This window comes from Bos javanicus, chromosome 9 (genome assembly GCF_032452875.1).
Source record: "Bos javanicus breed banteng chromosome 9, ARS-OSU_banteng_1.0, whole genome shotgun sequence".
NCBI classification, from domain to species: Eukaryota; Metazoa; Chordata; class Mammalia; order Artiodactyla; family Bovidae; genus Bos; species Bos javanicus.
The window spans coordinates 8,818,176-8,836,836 of NC_083876.1; the positions used below are offsets into that span (position 1 = coordinate 8,818,176).

The 18,661-nt window shown below is 43.4% G+C and overlaps 1 protein-coding gene across 1 annotated transcript in view; it reads right to left on the reverse strand.

The window, feature by feature from the left end:
- The window catches only part of LMBRD1 (LMBR1 domain containing 1), a 137,550-nt gene extending 126,820 nt beyond the window's left edge, over window positions 1-10,730 (reverse strand). Inside the window, exons 1-2 of the mRNA XM_061427129.1 lie at window positions 10,450-10,730; window positions 938-1,114 (exon numbers count right to left, since the gene is read on the reverse strand). Of these exons, the coding sequence (XP_061283113.1) occupies window positions 938-1,114; window positions 10,450-10,524 (252 nt within the window). The 5' untranslated portion in view covers window positions 10,525-10,730. The remainder of the gene's footprint in view (window positions 1-937; window positions 1,115-10,449) is intronic.
- Between the last annotated feature and the right edge of the window lie 7,931 nt (window positions 10,731-18,661).

Sequence of the window (18,661 nt, forward strand, 5' to 3'; positions counted from 1 at the left end):
ACTATCTACCTCATTGAGTTGTTGGGACATTAAGATATGTAAACCATTTAGGAGAGGGTCTGGCACACACTAAGTACTCTATGGACACTAGTTTCTATCTCTCTACAGCATTCAGCACATACTAAGACTTCAGTTAATACTTGCTAAATGAATGACTAACCTATAGAAAAGAAATGCAGTTTTCACAGCAACTGGAATCTAGCCAAACCTAACTCAAAAAAATTATGAAATTATTTAAGTCCAGTTGGCCCAATTCAGGAAGTTATTTTGGAACCATGCATTACTGAGATAACTAAAATAACATTTCATTCAAATATTTAAGTACCTACTATGTGTCAGACACTGACCACCTAGAAACAAACAAAATACACTTTCTATCTCAGAGTTTACACTAAATAAGAAATGTAAAAGTAATCTAAATAATTGAAAAGGAACTCAGAAGCCTTCAGTCTAACACCATGCATTTTAAATATAAGGACCATGAAGTCCAAAAAGTTCAGTTTGGCCAAAGACACAACCTAGGTAGTGAGGAGCCAAGACTAGAACTCAGGTCTGATTGTCTGCAGCCTGCATCACAGTGACTCAGGGTCTTCAACATGACATAGAATTGAAGACCATAATCTGCCACTAACAAAGGTCCTTCTAAATTATCTTAATTAGATAATAGAAATCCAGTCAGACTTCAAGGGAGCTACTACAGGCACAAAAATAAAACCTATTGTGATCAGTTGGCAAATTTTTTGATTAACAAAAGGACTTAGATGGTTGTAAAACAGTGAAAAGTCTCTTCCACATTAGTTGTCACATCTTCAGCCTCTGTGTGCATTTCCATTCTCACTTACTCCCAGAGACAACAATAAAACACAACACACACTGCACTGCTACACATTTAATTAAATACTTAATTGCCAAGAATATGAAAGAACAAAATAATTACCTTAAATGTACCATTTTGATTTTTCATGTAAGAAACCAAAAATATATCCACTGGAAGAAGTGCTGATGTGATCAGCGCAATGGCCAGAGAAAAAATGGCGGTTATGGTGGAGACAACTTCACTTTCCCGCTGACTCTGATATTTGCGAACATATATCCAGCAGAATGCCAAAATAGCCTGAAACAGACAGAAAGAAATGTTTTGTTACTGCCCAATCTATGCTCTAATACTGATTTTAGAATGTGTTTTAAAGTTCCTGGTGGGAAACTTTATGCCAAGTAAAGATGCTTTCGGATGTGCATGGAGAAGTCCCCTACCCCTTATAAACTTAGTCAGGATTTATCATTTTCAAAGCCAAGTTCATTAAAGCAGTACATCATCACTGGGGTGCCAAGACACCAAAAAAACAAGCAAAGGTTGTTGATAACAGTGCTCAGTTACATATTTGCTCGCAAACACAGTATGACCATTAACGGTTGATACATTACAGTTATAACTAGCTCTGAATACTTTTCCCTATACATTTTCCCAAGCTAAAGGAGATGTAACTGAAAGCTGTTTCCCATTGTTCATTGCAGCACTATTTACAATAGCCGGAACATGGAAGCAACCTAGATGTCCATCAATTGATGAATGGATAAAGAAGTTGTTGTCCATATACACAATGGAATATTACTCAGCCATAAAAAGGAACGCCTTTGAGTCAGTTCTAATGAAGTGGATGAACTTAGAACCTATTATACAGAGTGAAGTAAGTCAGAAAGAGAAAGATAAATATCATATTCTAACACATATACATGGAATCTAGAAAAATGGTACTGAAGAATTTACTTACAGGGCCACAATGGAGAAACAGACATACAGAATAGATTTGTGGACATAAGGAGAGGGGAGGAGAGGGTGAGATGTATGGAAAGAGTAACATGGAAACTTATATTACAATATAGATTGCCAATGGGAATTTTCTATATGGCTAAGAAACTCAAACAGGGGTTCTGTATCAACCTAGCAGGGTGGGATAGGGAGGGAGATGGGAGAGAGGTTCAAAAGGGAGAGGATATATGTATACCTATGGCTGATTCATGTTGAGGTTTGACAGAAAACAACAAAATCTGTAAAGCAAGTATCCTTCAATTAAAAAAAAAAATTGATTAAAAAAAAAGTTGTTCTATCCTGTTCTTACTACAGAAGCATCACAAAACACCACCCAAACTGAAATTAACTTCTGTCCCTTTGTGACAGTTCAAGAATATCATTCAGCTAAAGGTTAACTGTCAACAATCACCATGCAATCAACATATTATACTGTAATTCACATTTTAAAGGGTATTAAACAAAGAAGACAGAGAAGGCAATGGCATCTCACTCCAGTACTCTTGCCTGGAAAATCCCATGGACAGAGAAGCCTGGTGGGCTGCAGTCCATGGGGCTGCAAAGAGTTGGACACAACTGAGCGACTTCACTTTCTTTCTTTCTATAGTTCCTGCTGGAGAAGGAAATGGCAAGCCACTCCAGTGTTCTTGCCTGGAGAATCCCATGGACGCAGGGGCCTGGTGGGCTGCAGTCTATGGGGTTGCCAAGAGTCAGACACGACTAAGCAACTAACACACACAAACAAAGAAGAATGAACACTGAAAATGGATGCATGTGCATTTCAAGGAACTTTCCAGGGGAAAAAGTACACTCAGAGGTACTGAGGTTGACATCTGTAATCCATCAGGTCTTCTTAATGGACCAACATCTTTCTAGAAATTAACACAGAGTAAAGGACTTTAGCATCAGAATTCAAATTCTGGCATCAGAATTCTCTGAAGGGCCACTATAGCAGTTTCAAATTCAATAGGTCTGGAGAAGGTCCAGAAAACCTGTATTTGTAACAAGTTCCCAGAAAGGCTGATGCTGGTCCAGAGACTACACTTTGAGAATCTCTGCTTTACTCAATCATAGGGGGATGGCAGCCAGATCCTAAATGGGTGATTCTCAACCTTGGCTGTGTTAGAATCCCCCTGGTAAAAACTTAAAATTTCTTTATGCACCCCCTCTCCCCCAAATCACTTTCATCAGAGACTGAGGCTTCTCTAGGCATCGGCACTGAGGATCCCAATCTGAGGCAAACTTGAGAACCAAGGTTTTACGTAAGCTCTATAAAAGCTCTGGGACACAAGCTTTGTTCTGTCCTTTCACGATTTTCAAGATTTAACTTTTGGTGCAGACAAGGTACGGGTTCCCTAGAGAAAGAGATCCAGGCATGGCTTTCTTGACATATGAGAAGCCATTTTTGGCGTAAGCTACTTGGTGATCTAAGCCTGGCCACAATGCTTGCCCTTGTACAGATCTCAGTAATTAAAGATCTAGAGGGAACAAAATGATGCAGAAACAAACGACTCTATCAAGCAAGAGAAGTAACTACAGCAAAGATAGTACATCAGTTGTAAAAACTTCCAGGTCTGTTTTAAAGATTGTGCTGAAGTGTTCAACTACGAGATCAACTGGAACCTGAGGGATGATGCTGATCTCTTCTGACCCTCCTTGGATTCTGTCTACCACCCAAGCCCCATCATGAATATGTATGACCCTTAGCTTTAAACTTCCCCAATCCTGCTGATGAGGACTGGCTTAGCAAAGACCCCCAGTGTTCTCCCTTCTCCTGATCTTTGGTTTGGTTGTGTCTGCTGACTCAACACTCATCAATAGGCAAACCTAATTTTTCATGTAACATTATTTCCCTTTCGGGTATCATACTTCAGGAGCCAGAAATGAACTAAGAACACCACCTAACTAGTTATAGTTTCTAAATTCTCCTGACACAATCAACAGAAAAGAACAGTTCCATCACTTCAGAAAAACCTCCTTTGCCCCTCCATAATTAACCCCTCTCTCCACTTCCCTGGTGGCTCAGTTGGTAACGAATCTGCCTGCAAAACAGAAGACCTGGGTTCGATCCCTGGGTTGGGAAGATCCCCTGAAGGAGGTCATGGCAACCCACTCCAGTATTCTTGCTTGGAGAACCTCCTTGGACAGAGGAGCCTGGTAGGCTATAGTCCATGGGGTCACAAAGAGTCAGCCATGATGGAGTGACTAAGCGCACCACTCCTTAGCCCTTGAGAACCACTACCTATTATCTATGCCCACAGCTTCTGATTCTTCTAGAATGTCAGTGTACTTACATAGTATGTCTTTTGAGTCTGGCTTCTTTTACTTAACTTAATGAATTTGAAATCCATCCAAGTTGTTGCATGTAATTTCTTTACATTATTAACATTTCAGTTGGTGTCAGAACAGCAGGAAAAAATAAAGTGAAAAGAAAAATGTGCACTTCAGAACATGGATGTTGGAAAGAAAGAAATAAAAGAAAACGTAGGGAGGCAAGGAGGAAAAAAGGTCGGAAAAAGACCTTTATTCAAATTCTTAACAATTTACTAATTTCATTTTGTTTTGGAAAATATTCTTTTATAAAATGTTACTTACAATAATATTTCATGTGTTTGTTTCTAAATTGACAAATATAGCTTTCCCCAAATTATTTTGGAAGTCACTGGAAGATGAGCCTTTCTATCCTTAGCAACAGCTAAAACAAAATGCAGAATAAACTTTTTGCTGGACTTGAAGAAGATCTGCACTTATACAAAGTTTGAAGCAGCGGGTACTATTGCAGAGGAAGAAGCTTGCCAATAACAGGCAGTCGAGCACGAAAAGGGCAACCTGGGCAAACAGTTCAGCCAGAGGATCCCAAACTTTTAGGGGTTTGGGGAAACTTTATTAAAACAGACCCCAAAGAGCTTTTTGTTTTCAGGTTAAATCTATCAATAGTTATTACATTATAAAATAAACCAACTGTCCTCATCTGTAAGATAAGAATTTTTGTTTCATAGCAGGTTATAGGAACTGAATGTAAAGAGTTTAGCACCGTGCCTGGGCTAGTAATTGCTCAACAAAGAGCAGCAATTATTATTAAATGTCATATGAAATAACATTTTAGAGAATTTCATGAAAGAAACTAATATATAATTCTGCTAACAGTCATAAGGAAAGATTCAGAGCAGTCCCCAACCCCTCCCAAGTGATTCTGACTTAACTGGTTTGGGCATTAGGGCTTTTAATACTCCCCAGGTGTCTGTAATGAGCAGTCAAGGTGGAGAAGTACCTGGGCAGAGGCAGGAGTGAGAATCAAGGAACACATGCCACTTGAGATCTTGTCAAACTGCAGATTCTGATTCTGCAAGGCTGGGGCCCCATATTTGTATTTCTAACAAGTTCCCAGATGATCCCCTCACTTGGAGTAACAAAAGTAAACTTGCTTTAAAGAAACGGAGACTCAACCTTATACAGTTACAGGAAATGCAATTTGAGAGATGGTGTAAGCCAAATTATTGACAATCCTGTGGAGGTGGGGACTAGAGTAAAGGGCTCAGATTTGATATAGTAAATGTGGACAGTTAAATTATAGGCTTGGAGGAGCCAAGTCCAACCTTTCCTTATGTGACAGAAGAAAATGAAGCCCATCCTGTTTGCCCAAGATTATAAAAGCTGTCAATTTCAGTGTTCTGAATCTTTAACAGGTGATTAGCAGCAGTTCTCAAAGTGTTAAGTCCCCAGACCCCGGGCAGTCCCACAACTCTTTCTGGGGAACTGCAAATTGAAAACTGTTCTCACAATACTACTACACTGATATTTCCACATTGATATTTGCACTCGTGGTACATAAGTTATGGTGGTAAAAGTCACTCTGTCCTGTCAGACTCTTTGCCACCCCATGGACTGAATTCTCCAGGCCAGAATACTGGAGTGGGCAGCCGTTCCCTTCTCCAGGGGATTTTCCCAACAGGGATGGAACCGAGGTCTCCCACATTGCAGGTGGATTCTTTACCAGCAGAGCCACCAGGGAAACCCAATGGTGGGGAAAACTGCTGGCCAATAAAGCACAAATCAAAACAATGGAATCAAACATGCCAGTAGTGACTATTTTTTTAACCACCACACACTCACAGAAGGAAAAAAAGACTATTTAACTTAAAACTACAATCGACAAAGCAGTAAATGTCAACTTCATTAAACTTTAACCCACGCCTTTTTTAATAATCCATGGAGGAAAATGTGAATGTGCTCAAGTAGAGATGGCTGTCTCCAGGAAAAGTATCCTATGTTAAGAGCTGAAAGCCAAAGGAGGCACTATTTCCAAGAAACAGCATTTTCACTTGAAAGCGCAAATGACTATGTATCCAAGACTGTGAGCTTGGCAATTTCTCAATACTTATTTCTGAGACATTTCTTCTGACAAATACAGTGGTGGTACTGATGGATGTGATATCTGATTTATGTAATGAAATATATCCGTATTTCGAAGATCTGCTTAGCTCGGTGAACCAGTTATTTTCTAAATGACCAAATGCATCATGTTATAAAACCACCTATAGGGGAAAGAACAAAAGTTCACTGATAGGGTTTCAAAGCCCATATTTCATACTAAGAAGCTGCTACTTACTGAGTTTTGATGTAATATTATAAAGAACAACGTCACAATGACCTAAAAGATACTCTGCTTCCAACTACGTATCACTAAAATCTCATGGTAACCTCTCTAAAGGTTGGATGCAGAAGCACACAGGAGAATCCAGTTCTCATCTAATAATCCACAAATTAAAAGAGATTTGCAGAAAATTAAACAATGGCCCTCACTGCTAATTTAGTCCTATTCTAACATCTAATTTCAAACCGTTAATTCTATTTTCATTTTATTTTGTTCCTGCTGTAATATCCGGAGAAGGCAATGGCACCCCACTCCAGTACTCCTGCCTGGAAAATCCCATGGACAGAGGATCCTGGTAGGCTGCAGTCCATGGGGTCGCTAAGAGTCAGACACGACTGAGGGACTTCACTTTCACTTTTCATTTTCATGCATTGGAGAAGGAAATGGCAACCCACTCCAGTGTTCTTGCCTGGAGAATCCCAGGGACGGGGGAGCCTGGTGGGCTGCCGTCTATGGGGTCGCACAGAGTCGGACATGACTGAAGCGACTTAGCAGCAGCAGCAGCTGTAATTTCACCAACTTAAAAGCTTTCCCTTCCTTTTCTATCCAAACTTTGCCTCTATTCCACTTTCTCCCAAAATTGTTCTTTATTCTCTCAAGTCCTATTTAATTTATAAAATCATGCTTTGGTTTTCAGTACTTAATAGACCTGTTTCAAGAATTCTTATTTTCCCACCTATCTTCAGACCCTCTTAAAGGTCACATTTTATTTGCATCCTCCTACAATTTATAGCATAACTGCTGTATCTGAAATGTGTATTTGTTGCTAATTGCCAAGTTATTCTCCCTGAACTCTGATACAGGTTATGTGCTCCTTTGTTTTCCTCTAAACTGTCAGGAAGAAAGAAATTTCCTTTTCCTTTTTCTTTTGCCTGGTCTAACAATTAAATTGACATGAGCTAGATCAACAGGAGAAAATCAAATATTTAATAACATGTATCCCATACTCTTGCCTGGAAAATCCCATGGACGGAGGAACCTGGTAGGCTGCAGTCCATGGGGTCGCTAGGAGTCGGACACAACTGAGGGACTTCACTTTCACTTTTCACTTTCATGCATTGGAGAAGGAAATGGCAACCCACTCCAGTGTTCTTGCCTGGAGAATCCCAGGGACGGGGAGCCTGGTGGGCTACTGTCTATGGGGTCACACAGAGTCGGACACAACTGAAGCGACGTAGCACCAGCAGCAGCATACTGTACAGGCCAGGCTTCAGCAATACGTGAACCGTGAACTTCCTGATGTTCAAGCTGGTTTTAGGAAAGGCAGAGGAACCAGATATCAAATTGCCAACATCTGTTGGATCATGGAAAAAGCAAGAGAGTTCCAGAAAAACATTGACTTCTGCTTTATTAACTATGCCAAAGCCTTTGAAAGTGTGGATCATAATAAACTGTGGAAATTCTTCAAGAGATGGGAATACCAGACCACCTGACCTGCCTCTTGAGAAACCGATATGCAGGTCAGGAAGCAACAGTTAGAACTGGACATGGAACAACAGACTGGTTCCAAGTAAGAAAAGGAGTACGTCAAGGCTGTATATGGTCACCCTGTTTATTTAACTTATATGCAGAGTACATCATGAGAAACTCTGGGCTGTAAGAAGCACAAGCTGGAATCAAGACTGCCAGGAGAAATAATAACCACAGATATGCAGATGACACCACCCTTATGGCAGAAAGTGAAGAGGAACTAAAAAGCCTCTTGATGAAAGTGAAAGAGCAGAGTGAAAAAGTTGGCTTAAAGCTCAACATTCTTAAAACTAAGATCATGGCATCTGGTCCCATCACTTCATGGGAAATAGATAGGGAAACAGTGGAAACAGTGGCTGACTATTTTTGGGGGCTCGAAAATCACTGCAGATGATGATTGCAGCCATGAAATTAAAAGACGCTTACTCCTTGGAAGGAAAGTTATGACCAACCTAGATAGCATATTCAAAAGCAGAGATATTACTTTGCCAACAAAGGTCAGTCTAGTCAAGGCTACGGTTTTTCCAGTGGTCATATATGGATGTGAGAGTTGGGACTGTGAAGAAAGCTGAGCGCAGAAGAATTGATGCTTTTGAACTGTAGTGTTGGAGAAGACTCTTGAGAGTCCCTTGGACTGCAAGGAGATCCAACCAGTCCATCCTAAAGGACACCAGTCCTGAGTGTTCATTGGAAGGACTGATTCTGAGGCTGAAACTCCAATACTTTGGCCACCTCATGCAGAGAGTTGACTCATTGGAAAAGACCCTGATGCTGGGAGGGATTGGGGGCAGGAGGAGAAGGGGACAACAGAGTTTGACATGGCTGGATGGCATCACCGACTCAATGCACATGAGTTTGGTTGAACTCCGGGAGTTGGTGATGGACAGGGAGGCCTGGCGTGCTGCGATTCATAGGGTTGCAAAGAGTCGGACACGACTGACCGACTAGACTGAACTGAACTGAACTGATACTGTAAAGGGGAGATACCCAAGAAAACTTAACAAAATGGCCAAAGCCCTCACTCTAAATACCACCTTCAGCTATAGACAGAGGATGCTGGAAGTGATGGCTTGGGACCTGAACTGGGAAGACGGCACTTCACATGCAAGTAGAAAGCTAAAGTTTAGTAAACAAACTTTTTACTTTTGTTGGGCCAGGCAGGGACAAAAGGACACAGAGGTACTCTCTGAGCTCTAGGCCCACCAAACCCAGCCCACATTCTTTACAGGTATCTCTGGTGATAAATCTTATTTTGGAGACAGGGCCCTGATCCAAATTCTTCCAGTGGCTAAGGCAGATGTAAAAAGAAATATTTCTTGAGTCTTCCCTTTCTTACAAATCACCAGTCTAAACTAATCCCCATGCCAGAGAGACATTTTGGGGTGCCAAATTTTGTTCCCCTACAAAGTCAAGTGAATACAATAGTCAAAGCCCAAGTACAGGCTGTGGAAACCAAAGCCAAACTTCAGGTCTTTCCCTTTCTCCAAACAGAAAAAACCATGTTCCAAGGTAAGGGCATTATTACTTTCTGGGCATGTGGTAAAGGCTACAAAAGAAGCCTTTTCAAGATTTCACACACTGCAGGAAGGAGGCAGTTTCTGTTGCAACACCTACAAGAAAAAAACATACTATACAGATTGCAGACACGGTAACAGAATCTAGAAAGTAAAGTAAAATGAGGCAAAATTTGATTTCAACAAGTAAACTGGATTTTTTTGTTTGTTTGATTGATTTTGTTGTTTTCCTACTGCCAAGTGGCATTAATACTTCGGGACACTGAAGAAACAACAGGTTGGGCTGAAGACTACCAGGAAGAGTGAGACTGGGGAGGGGAACGAAGAGAAATAAACTGAACTCCCAATTAAAAGGGTTTTAACATGGGTTACGGAAATAAAAGCTAGGCCACCTGGCCCATGTTTTGCTGCCTGGATAAGCAGGAGTCAGGCGGCTGGGATGGAGGCACCCTGAGGTCAGACAGGTGGGCACACAGACCCTGACCCTGCAAGTAACCAGGGCCCCAACTCCGCAGCACAGGTGTCTCAGCCATCAAAAACCAGGAAGGAAGGCGAAAGCCACCGTCAGAACGCACGTCACCAAGGCAGTACCGTACAATGGGGGAGAGAAGGCTGCGGACCCCACGGCCCTAAAAGCGGGGACACTGTGGAGCCGCTCCGAGCGCAGAGCCGGCTCGTGGGCCGACGACGCGGCGCCCGCGGGACGCGCGCAGGCGGGAGCTGCCTGCCTCCGGGGCCTGTCCTCTAGGCGCCCCGCTCCCCCGTGCGCAGGGGCCTCTGTTCGGGCCCAGGTCTGGGGCACTGGCTGCGCCACGGGGACCACCCCGCGCCCGCAGTCGGCAGCCGGCGCGCCCCTCCCGCGGCCCGCCCCCACCCGGCGCCTCCGCGGCGGGCGCCGGAGCCGGAGGGGCGGGACGAGGAAGTCGGGGCCCCGGCGGCCAGCGGCGGGGCCGCCCCCGTCCCCCGGCCAGACCCCGGGTCATGCCAAGCGCCTCCCCTACCAGGAGGAGGAGGCCGAAGATGCACCAGCCGATCACCAGCTCGGCGGACGCCGCGCCCGCCGCCGCCGCCGCCATCTTCGCTTCCGGCCGGGACAGCCCCGGTGAAGGGGGGACAAGAGAGGGGAGGGAGGGAGGAACCGGCGCAGGACGCGGCGCGCGCGCACCCTAAAGGTTAAAGGGGCGGAGGGGCGGAGCGCTGGTTGCCTAGGAGACCCGCTGGGAGCAGCCCCTGGCGACAGCGGCCGGGGGCGGGGCGCGTCCGGGCGCCGTGACGTCACGCACGGCCGGCAGCAGGGCGGGGCTGGGTTCTGAAGGGCGTGGTCTTCCGGCGACGTCACGTAACTGGCTGCTGACCGGAAACGCCCAGGCGCCCATGGGCTTAGCAGCAGATGTGTCAACAGAGGCAAGTCGCCTCAGGGGCTTCCACTGCCATCGTAAGGGAAGCTCTCTAGTCTCCTTTGAGCCACCAGGGAAGTCCCTTCCTTGGCCAAAGAGCCGCTCAATTAGCAGAAGGCCTCCCCAGGTTGTAGGAATGGCGGACTTTCCCAGCTGCCCAAATGACTTTCTGATTTGCTGGCACCTGGGCCCAGCCTGAGTAGCTGCTGAGGTGGACGCTGCCTTATCATGGGATGTTATGGTCTTTGTATGGTGGCTCAGACGGTAAAGAATCTGTCTGCAATTTGGGAGACCTGGGTTCTATCCCTGGGTTGGGAAGATCCCCTGGAGGAGGGCATAGCAACACACTCCAGTGTTCTTACCTGGAGAATCCAATTCACAGAGAAACCTGGCAGGCTATACAGTCCATGGGGTCGCAAAGAGTCGGATGACTGAGTGACTAAGCACACTTAAATCTCTACATGCCTGTGAATTTCCGTGATAACTTCATACCCTAATGGAACTTGACTTTCTGAACATATTATATGAAATCACAGCTTCTAGTGATGCTTGTCAGAGAAAGCAATGGCACCCCACTCCAGTACTTTTGCCTGGAAAATCCCATGGACGGAGGAGCCTGGTAGGCTGCAGTCCATGGGGTCGCTAAGAGTCCAACACGACTGAGGGACTTCACTTTCACGCATTGGAGAAGGAAATAGCAACCCACTCCAGTGTTCTTGCCTTGAGAATCCCAGGAATGGGGAGCCTGGTGGGCTGGCGTCTATGGGGTTGGACAGAGTCGGACATGACTCAAGCGATTTAGCACAGTGATGTTTGTAAGTGAATGAGATAATCCACACAGACCCAAAGTGAAGCACGGGGAATGGTCCTGAGATGGCCTGCCTGGGTCCACTGGAGTGTAGGTACATTTTTAACCAGTGAAATGAGCAAAACATACTTGTAATTTAACCACAACTCTATGTATGAATCTCACATCTCTTTACAATGTATTATGTGATGATTTTATCCCCTACTCAAGATCTGTTTTGGGCTGGAATCCTGCTGAATGGAAGGAGTGCAGTGTCTCCCTTCCTGGATGATATGAGGGAAGAAGAAAACACAGAAGATAGTTTTACTGTGACATGTAACATCAAAGGTGGCTTCCTGCTCTCTGAACTTGCCCATGTTTGAATGCGACTCTCCTGCGGGCCATTCACTTTTCCAGAGATAGCCCTCGTGGTTTCCTAAAAGTGAATTGTAGAGACATCTCTACTCTAGGAGGCCACTTGGAAATCCCCCCACCAGCTGCAGGAAACACTATGGTCACTTAAAATCTGCCTCTCCCTGCTAAGCTCGCCTATTATTCTACTAAAGGCCCACTAGCTTGGAGGAGAGACTTAAGACAATGCCAGGCCAGATCTCGTCAAGAAATTAGAGATACCAAGGGAATATTTCATGCAAAGATGGGCACAATAAAGGACAGGAATAGTATGGACCTAACAAAAGCAGGAGCCTAGTAGGCTGCAGTCCATGGGGTCGCTAAGAGTCAGACACGACTGAGTGACTTCACTTTCACTTTTCATTTTCATGCATTGAAGAAGGAAATGGCAACCCACTCCAGTGTTCTTGCCTGGAGAATCCCAGGGACGGGGGAGCCTGGTGGGCTGCCGTCTATGGGGTCGCACAGAGTCGGACATGACTGAAGTGACTTAGCAGCAGCAGCAACAGAAGCAGAAGATATTAAGAAGAGGTGGCAAAAATACACAGAAGAACTATACAGAAAAAGATCTTCATGACCCAGATAACCACGATGGTGTGATCACTCACCTAGAACCAGACATCCTGGAGTGTGAAGTCAAGTGGACCTTAGGAAATATCATTACAAACAAAGCTATTGAAAGTGATGGAATTCCAGTTGAGCTCTTTCAAATCATAAAAGATGATGCTATAAAGTGCTGCATTCAATATGCTAGCAAATATGGAAAACTTAGCAGTGGCCACAGAACTGAAAAAGGTCAGTTTTCATTCCAATCCCAAAGAAAGACCAAAGAATGTTCAAACTACCACACAATTGCACTCATTTCACACACTAGCAAAATAATGCTCAAAATTTTCCAAGCCAGGTATCAACAGTATGTGAACTGTGAACTTCCAGATGTTCAAGCTGGATTTAGAAAAGGCAGAGATATCAGAGATCAAATTGCCAACATCAGTTGGATCATCAAAAAAGAAGAGTTTCAGAAAAACATCTACTTCTGCTTTAATTGACTATGCCAAAGCCTTTGTTCGGCTGTGTGGATCGTAATAAACTGTGGAAATTTCTTCAAGAGGTGAGAATACCAGACCACCTTACCTGCCTCCTGAGAAATCTGTATGCCGGTCAAGAAGCTATGGTTAGAACTGGACATGGAACAACAGACTGGTTCCAAATTGGGAAAGGAGTACATCAAGGCTGTATATTTTCACCCTGCTATTTAACTTATATGCGGAGTACATCATGAGAAATGCATTTAAAAATGAGTTTTTTATGGAAGTTCCACACTGTTCTCCACAGTGGCTGTGCAATTTACGTTCCCACCAACAGTTTAGGAAGGTTCCCTTCTCTCCATACCCTCTCCAACATTTAAAGTTTGTAAATTTTTTGATGATGGCTATTCTGACTGGTGGGAAGTGATAGCTCGTTATAGTTTTGATTTGCTACAATTATTTTTCTAATAATTAGTGATGTTGATCATCTTTTCATGTGTCCATTTCAGTATTATTTAAAATAGCCAAGGCATACCTAAATGTCCATTGACAGAGAAATGGATAAAGAAGATGTAGTACATATATACAATGGAATATTACTCAGCCATTAAAAACAATGAAACAATGCCCATTGCAGCAACATGGATGGACCTTGTCATACTGAATGAAGTAAGGCAGAGAAAGACAAATATCATTCTGGCATCGCTTACATGTGGAATCTTACATGTGACAAATTGAGAGAGTAGCATCGATGTATATACACTGTGTGTTCAGTCGTGTCCAACTCTTTTACCATGCATAAAATAGACAGCTGGTGGGAAGCTGCTGCATAGCACAGGGAGTTCAGCTCAATGCTCTATGATGACCTAGAGAGCTGGAATGGAAGGATGGGACATGGGATGGAGTTTCAAGAGGGAGATGTATGATATGTATAGCTGATTCCTAGGCGGTGCTAGTGGTAAAGAACCTGCCTTGCCAGTGCAGGAAGCATAAGAGATCAGAGTTCTGTCACTGGGTCAGGAAGATCCCCTGGAGGAGGGCATGGCAACCCACTCCAGTTTTCTTGCCTGGAGAATCCCATGGATAGAGGAGCCTGGTGGACTCTAGTCGATGGGGTCACAAAGAGTTGGACACGACTGAAGCATCTGAGCTCTGAACACTGTAAGTTATGGTTGCTCAAGAAAGTAGGTTTGCTTAGCAACAAAATCATGCAACAAAAGCCTGAGATAAGCCCCAAAACAAACAAACAAACAAAAAAATCAGTGGTAACATGAAACCTATATCTTGCTCAGTGAGTTAATGATCAGTAACTTAATGATCCTTAGGACATGCTAAAAAAAAAAAAAAAAAAAAAGGACATGCTGTCTGCACACATTAAAAAAATGTAGTTTGTGGACCTACCTTGACCATGTAGGGGCAAGAAAATTCCCCTGCCCAACTTGGAGGAGGAGCTGATGATGGAAGCATGACATCTACTGAAGAGAGACCAAAATATTCTTCTCCCCTCCCTACTTTTCCTTTGATTGTAACACTGTAGGCCAGTAAGTTTTGGGGGCATGTCATTTCTCACCCACCTGTGTGTAAGCCTCACAAGCATCCTGTTGAATCATTTCTTATCTATCAGTTTGCCTCTTACTGAATTCTTTTCTGCACTGAGACATAAAGCATTGTGGTACCAGAGCTCTTTTGGAGCCCTTGAGACTACACCAAATGGTTTCACCACAGAGCCCACATCCCCTCTACACATGACTTGCACCAATAGCCTTTGAGAACTCAAGCCATTCCCAGTGTAGCTGCATTGTCCTAGTTCTACTACTAAAACAATCAGCCCTTCTTGGATATCCTGGAGGGAGTCAGAGTACACTTGAGAGTCCACTGAAGTTTCCCCGTGCCTGAGTTAGGTACCAGTTCGCTTTTAGATGCAAGGACCATACTTCAGATTTTCCAAGTAGGTTTGCTGAGGCCTCCCCTACAAGGCTAGGGACTAGATGGCAACATCTCACTCTTAAATATTCATGCACACACACACGTCATTTCTTGGTGTTAGAGGTGGGAACTCATAGCACCAATTCTCACAGAAGAATTCTCTTCAATTTCTCTTCTCCTACTCAAGTCTATTTGTCAATATTTTATTTGGCTGAAAGGCCCAAGAATTTAGAATAAATTCTTATTATATCCCTTTTTAATTGTGCATGTAAAGCAGAATTTATGGTTGGGAGGGAATCAAAGAATTGAAGATCATAATCTCCCCAACACTTTATGTGAAATTGTTGATTTTTTTCAATTCTGGAATGAATCTTTTTTAATAGCTGATGTACCTTAAGATTGAATGAAGCTTATTTAATGAACTGGGTTCACTCTTTTGCTGACTCTGAACGTCTAGGTATTGGAGTTGTATTGGGAAGTTGTTTGATTTTCAAATTAGAAAAGCCTTATGGACTTGTGATGCTGATGAGAGAGTGATTCGGTACAAGGATAGTAGTGGTTTGAATCAGGAAGATTGGGAGAGAGGAAAAAGAGAAGGTGACACACGAGCAGGTAGAAATATGCACATCAACCCATCTCTACATTCATCCACCTGGTGGGGATGTACTATTAATTCATACGACTAGACCATTAAGGACTGAAAACAGTCTCCTGAATGATGTTCTTAAATCTAGGAAGCCTTTCATTACAAATCAGAGTTCTTTAAAAATAATAATCATCTTTATTGATTACTGAAAATTATAGAAGGAATAGGGCTTCCCAGGTAGCACTAGTGATAAAGAACCGGCCTGCAGATGCAGGAGATGTAAGAGACTTAGGTTGGATCCCTGGATCGGGAAGACCCCCTGGAGAAGGGCACAACAACCCACTCCAGTATTCTTGCCTGGAGAATCCCTTGGACAGAGGAGCCTGGCAGGCTACAGTCCACAGGGTCACAAAGAGCTGGACACGACTGAAGCGACTTAGCATGCAGGCACATAGAAGGAATACATGCTCATTAATAAATTTCCACACATGAACAACTTAGAAACTGAAAATCTCCTCATAAATGAACGCAATCTTCATCACCCCAAGATTCTTATCTTTAAGAGTTTAAAGGCTTTTTGTGTGCTCATTCTAACATATTCCATGAGGATGTAAAAACCCAATAGACAATCCTTTACTGAGGCTATAGAATGAGTATTTGATGTGTGTTCCCAATTCCATATATTAAATTCTAAAGCCCAAGGTGATGGCATTTGGAAGTAGGGCTTGTGAGAGGTGCTCCGGTGATAAGGGCTGAGACCTCAAGATGGTTAATGCCTGATGCCAGAGAGCTCTTAATCCCCGTCTGCTGCATGCAGTTCAATGAGAACATATCCGTGTCTACTCAGACGTTGGGTCTGTCAGCTCTTTGATCTTGGACTTTCCAGCCTCCGGTACTGTGAGAAAAAAATTCTGCTGTCTCTAAACCACCTGTTGTATGGTATTTTTGTTAAAGCAGGCCAAACAGACTAAGACACCTGGAGTTACCATAGAAGTCCTTGACTTACCTGCAAGTCATGAGAAGGAACCAGGATTTCAGTGGACTCTGTTCCATTTTGAGGTCAACAAAATGGCCATGTACAGACCACGCCCAGGGGGTCTGATAAGAGGAGTTGTTGCAGAAAGCTGTAGGCCTATCCAAACCTGGATCTTCTTGACTAAATGAAGAGAGGCAGAGGCCGTTGGAGGAAGGCAGTTTGTGTAAGGGAGCAACTCTCTTCCCCCCATTCCTCTGTCTCTCAGCTTTTGAGTAGTCTTACCCTAAAGCCAATGGGAGGAGGTTACACAAGAGAGTCACCCATCAGGTTGGATGGTGTGACCTAAACTTGGGGAAAGGCCCAGCACGGCTGCAGGTGTGGAGGATGGCTGATTCACAGAGGACCTGGTGCTGAGCTGGCAGAAAGGCTTGCCACGGACTATCTCAGTGCAGAAAGGGCATGGTTTAGTGCCTCCCTGCCGCCCCCGACCCCACACTAGTTCATTAAACTCACCCTGCAGGTTTTAGTGGATGCCCTTGAGATCTACCCTTTCCATGTGCTTATTCCTGTGAAAGGGTGAAGAGAGATGCAATAACATCCCTTGGAGGAAGCCTTCCAGAGGATTCTCTTGGCTGGACCAGGAACATGTGGACAGTGGGAATTTGGGGTGTGATCCAAGTGAGAAACCAGACTGGCAGTGATGACCTATAGAAAGGTTATCTTGACAGCAAAACCAAACAAAGACAGAAGGAAAGAAGAAAAGTACAGGGAATATAGATACCAAAACTCTCAGCAAAAGAGTTCAAGAAGCAAAGACTATCACTCCTCTCCGCCAATCCCAAGGGCACTCAAGAGGCTCCCCTCCAGGAGCTGGCAGTGGTGGGGGAGGGGAGGTTTCTGAAACGGGGGACATGAGAATGTTTTCTCATTCATTCCCCTTATGAAGTCCTTTCAGAAAACCAAAGGTAGGATTAGGGTCAGGTGACAAGTACTGTGAAGGTCCTACTGTACAGCACAGGAAATGATAGTCAATGTTGTATAGTAAACCATAACAAAAGAATCTGAATATAAATATATATATATATGTACGTACAAATGAGTCACTTTGCTTTACACCAGAAACTAAGCATTGTAAATCAACTATATTAAAATTAGAAAAAATTTTAATGGTAAAAACAAAACAAAAACAAGCCCTTCCAAATAAGGCACTTTATGCATGCTCAGTTGCTCAGTCGCGTCCTACTCTTTGTGACCCTTTGGACTGTAGTCCACCAGGCTGCTCTGTCCATGAAATTTTCCAGACAAGATTGGAGTGGGTTGCCATTTTCTTCCCCAGGGGATCCCCTCAGGGATCAAACCTACATCTCTGTGTCTTCTGCGTTAGCAGGCCGATTCTTTACCAGTAGAATCACCTGGGAAACCCATATTTCAAGTAAAAAAAATAATAATGGTAAAAAAACAAAAACAAGTACTGTGATGTAAAATTTACAAAAATAGTCTTACATAGGAACTGGTGGAAAGGAAAAAGAAAATTCAAAGTTTTGTTTAAAAGGAAACAACAAGCTAGAAGAAAATTTTATGTCAATGATACATAACAAAAGAAGTAGGATATAGAGGTTTAAGTGGACCTAGAACTGGAGAGCAGAAGGTGGATGAGTCAGAAACACGTGAGGGTCAGGGCCATGGAGGGGTCAGACATCTAAAAGAGCCCCATAGCAATAACTTCTGAAATGAGGCCCAGAAAACAGTCAATCGACCTGTAAAATGGTAACTGCACAGGTTGCTATGGCTTACACCCTGAAATTACATTTAGATAATAGCAAAATCTAATTATTGATCCAGATTAACTATGTATTATACCACTGGATTTTAGCATGTTATGTTTCAGAAATAGCTGACTTTTATACATCACTTAATTTTTTTTTTAACCTTGACAGAAATTTAAAATATCAGATTGCCCTTCCAAATAAGGCCCTTTCTATGTGTTCAGTTGTGTCCGACTCTTTGCGACCCTTTGGACTGTAGCCCTCCAGGCTGCTTTGTCCATGGAATTTTCCAGGCAAGAAAACCAGAGTGGATTAACCATTTCCTACTACAGGGGC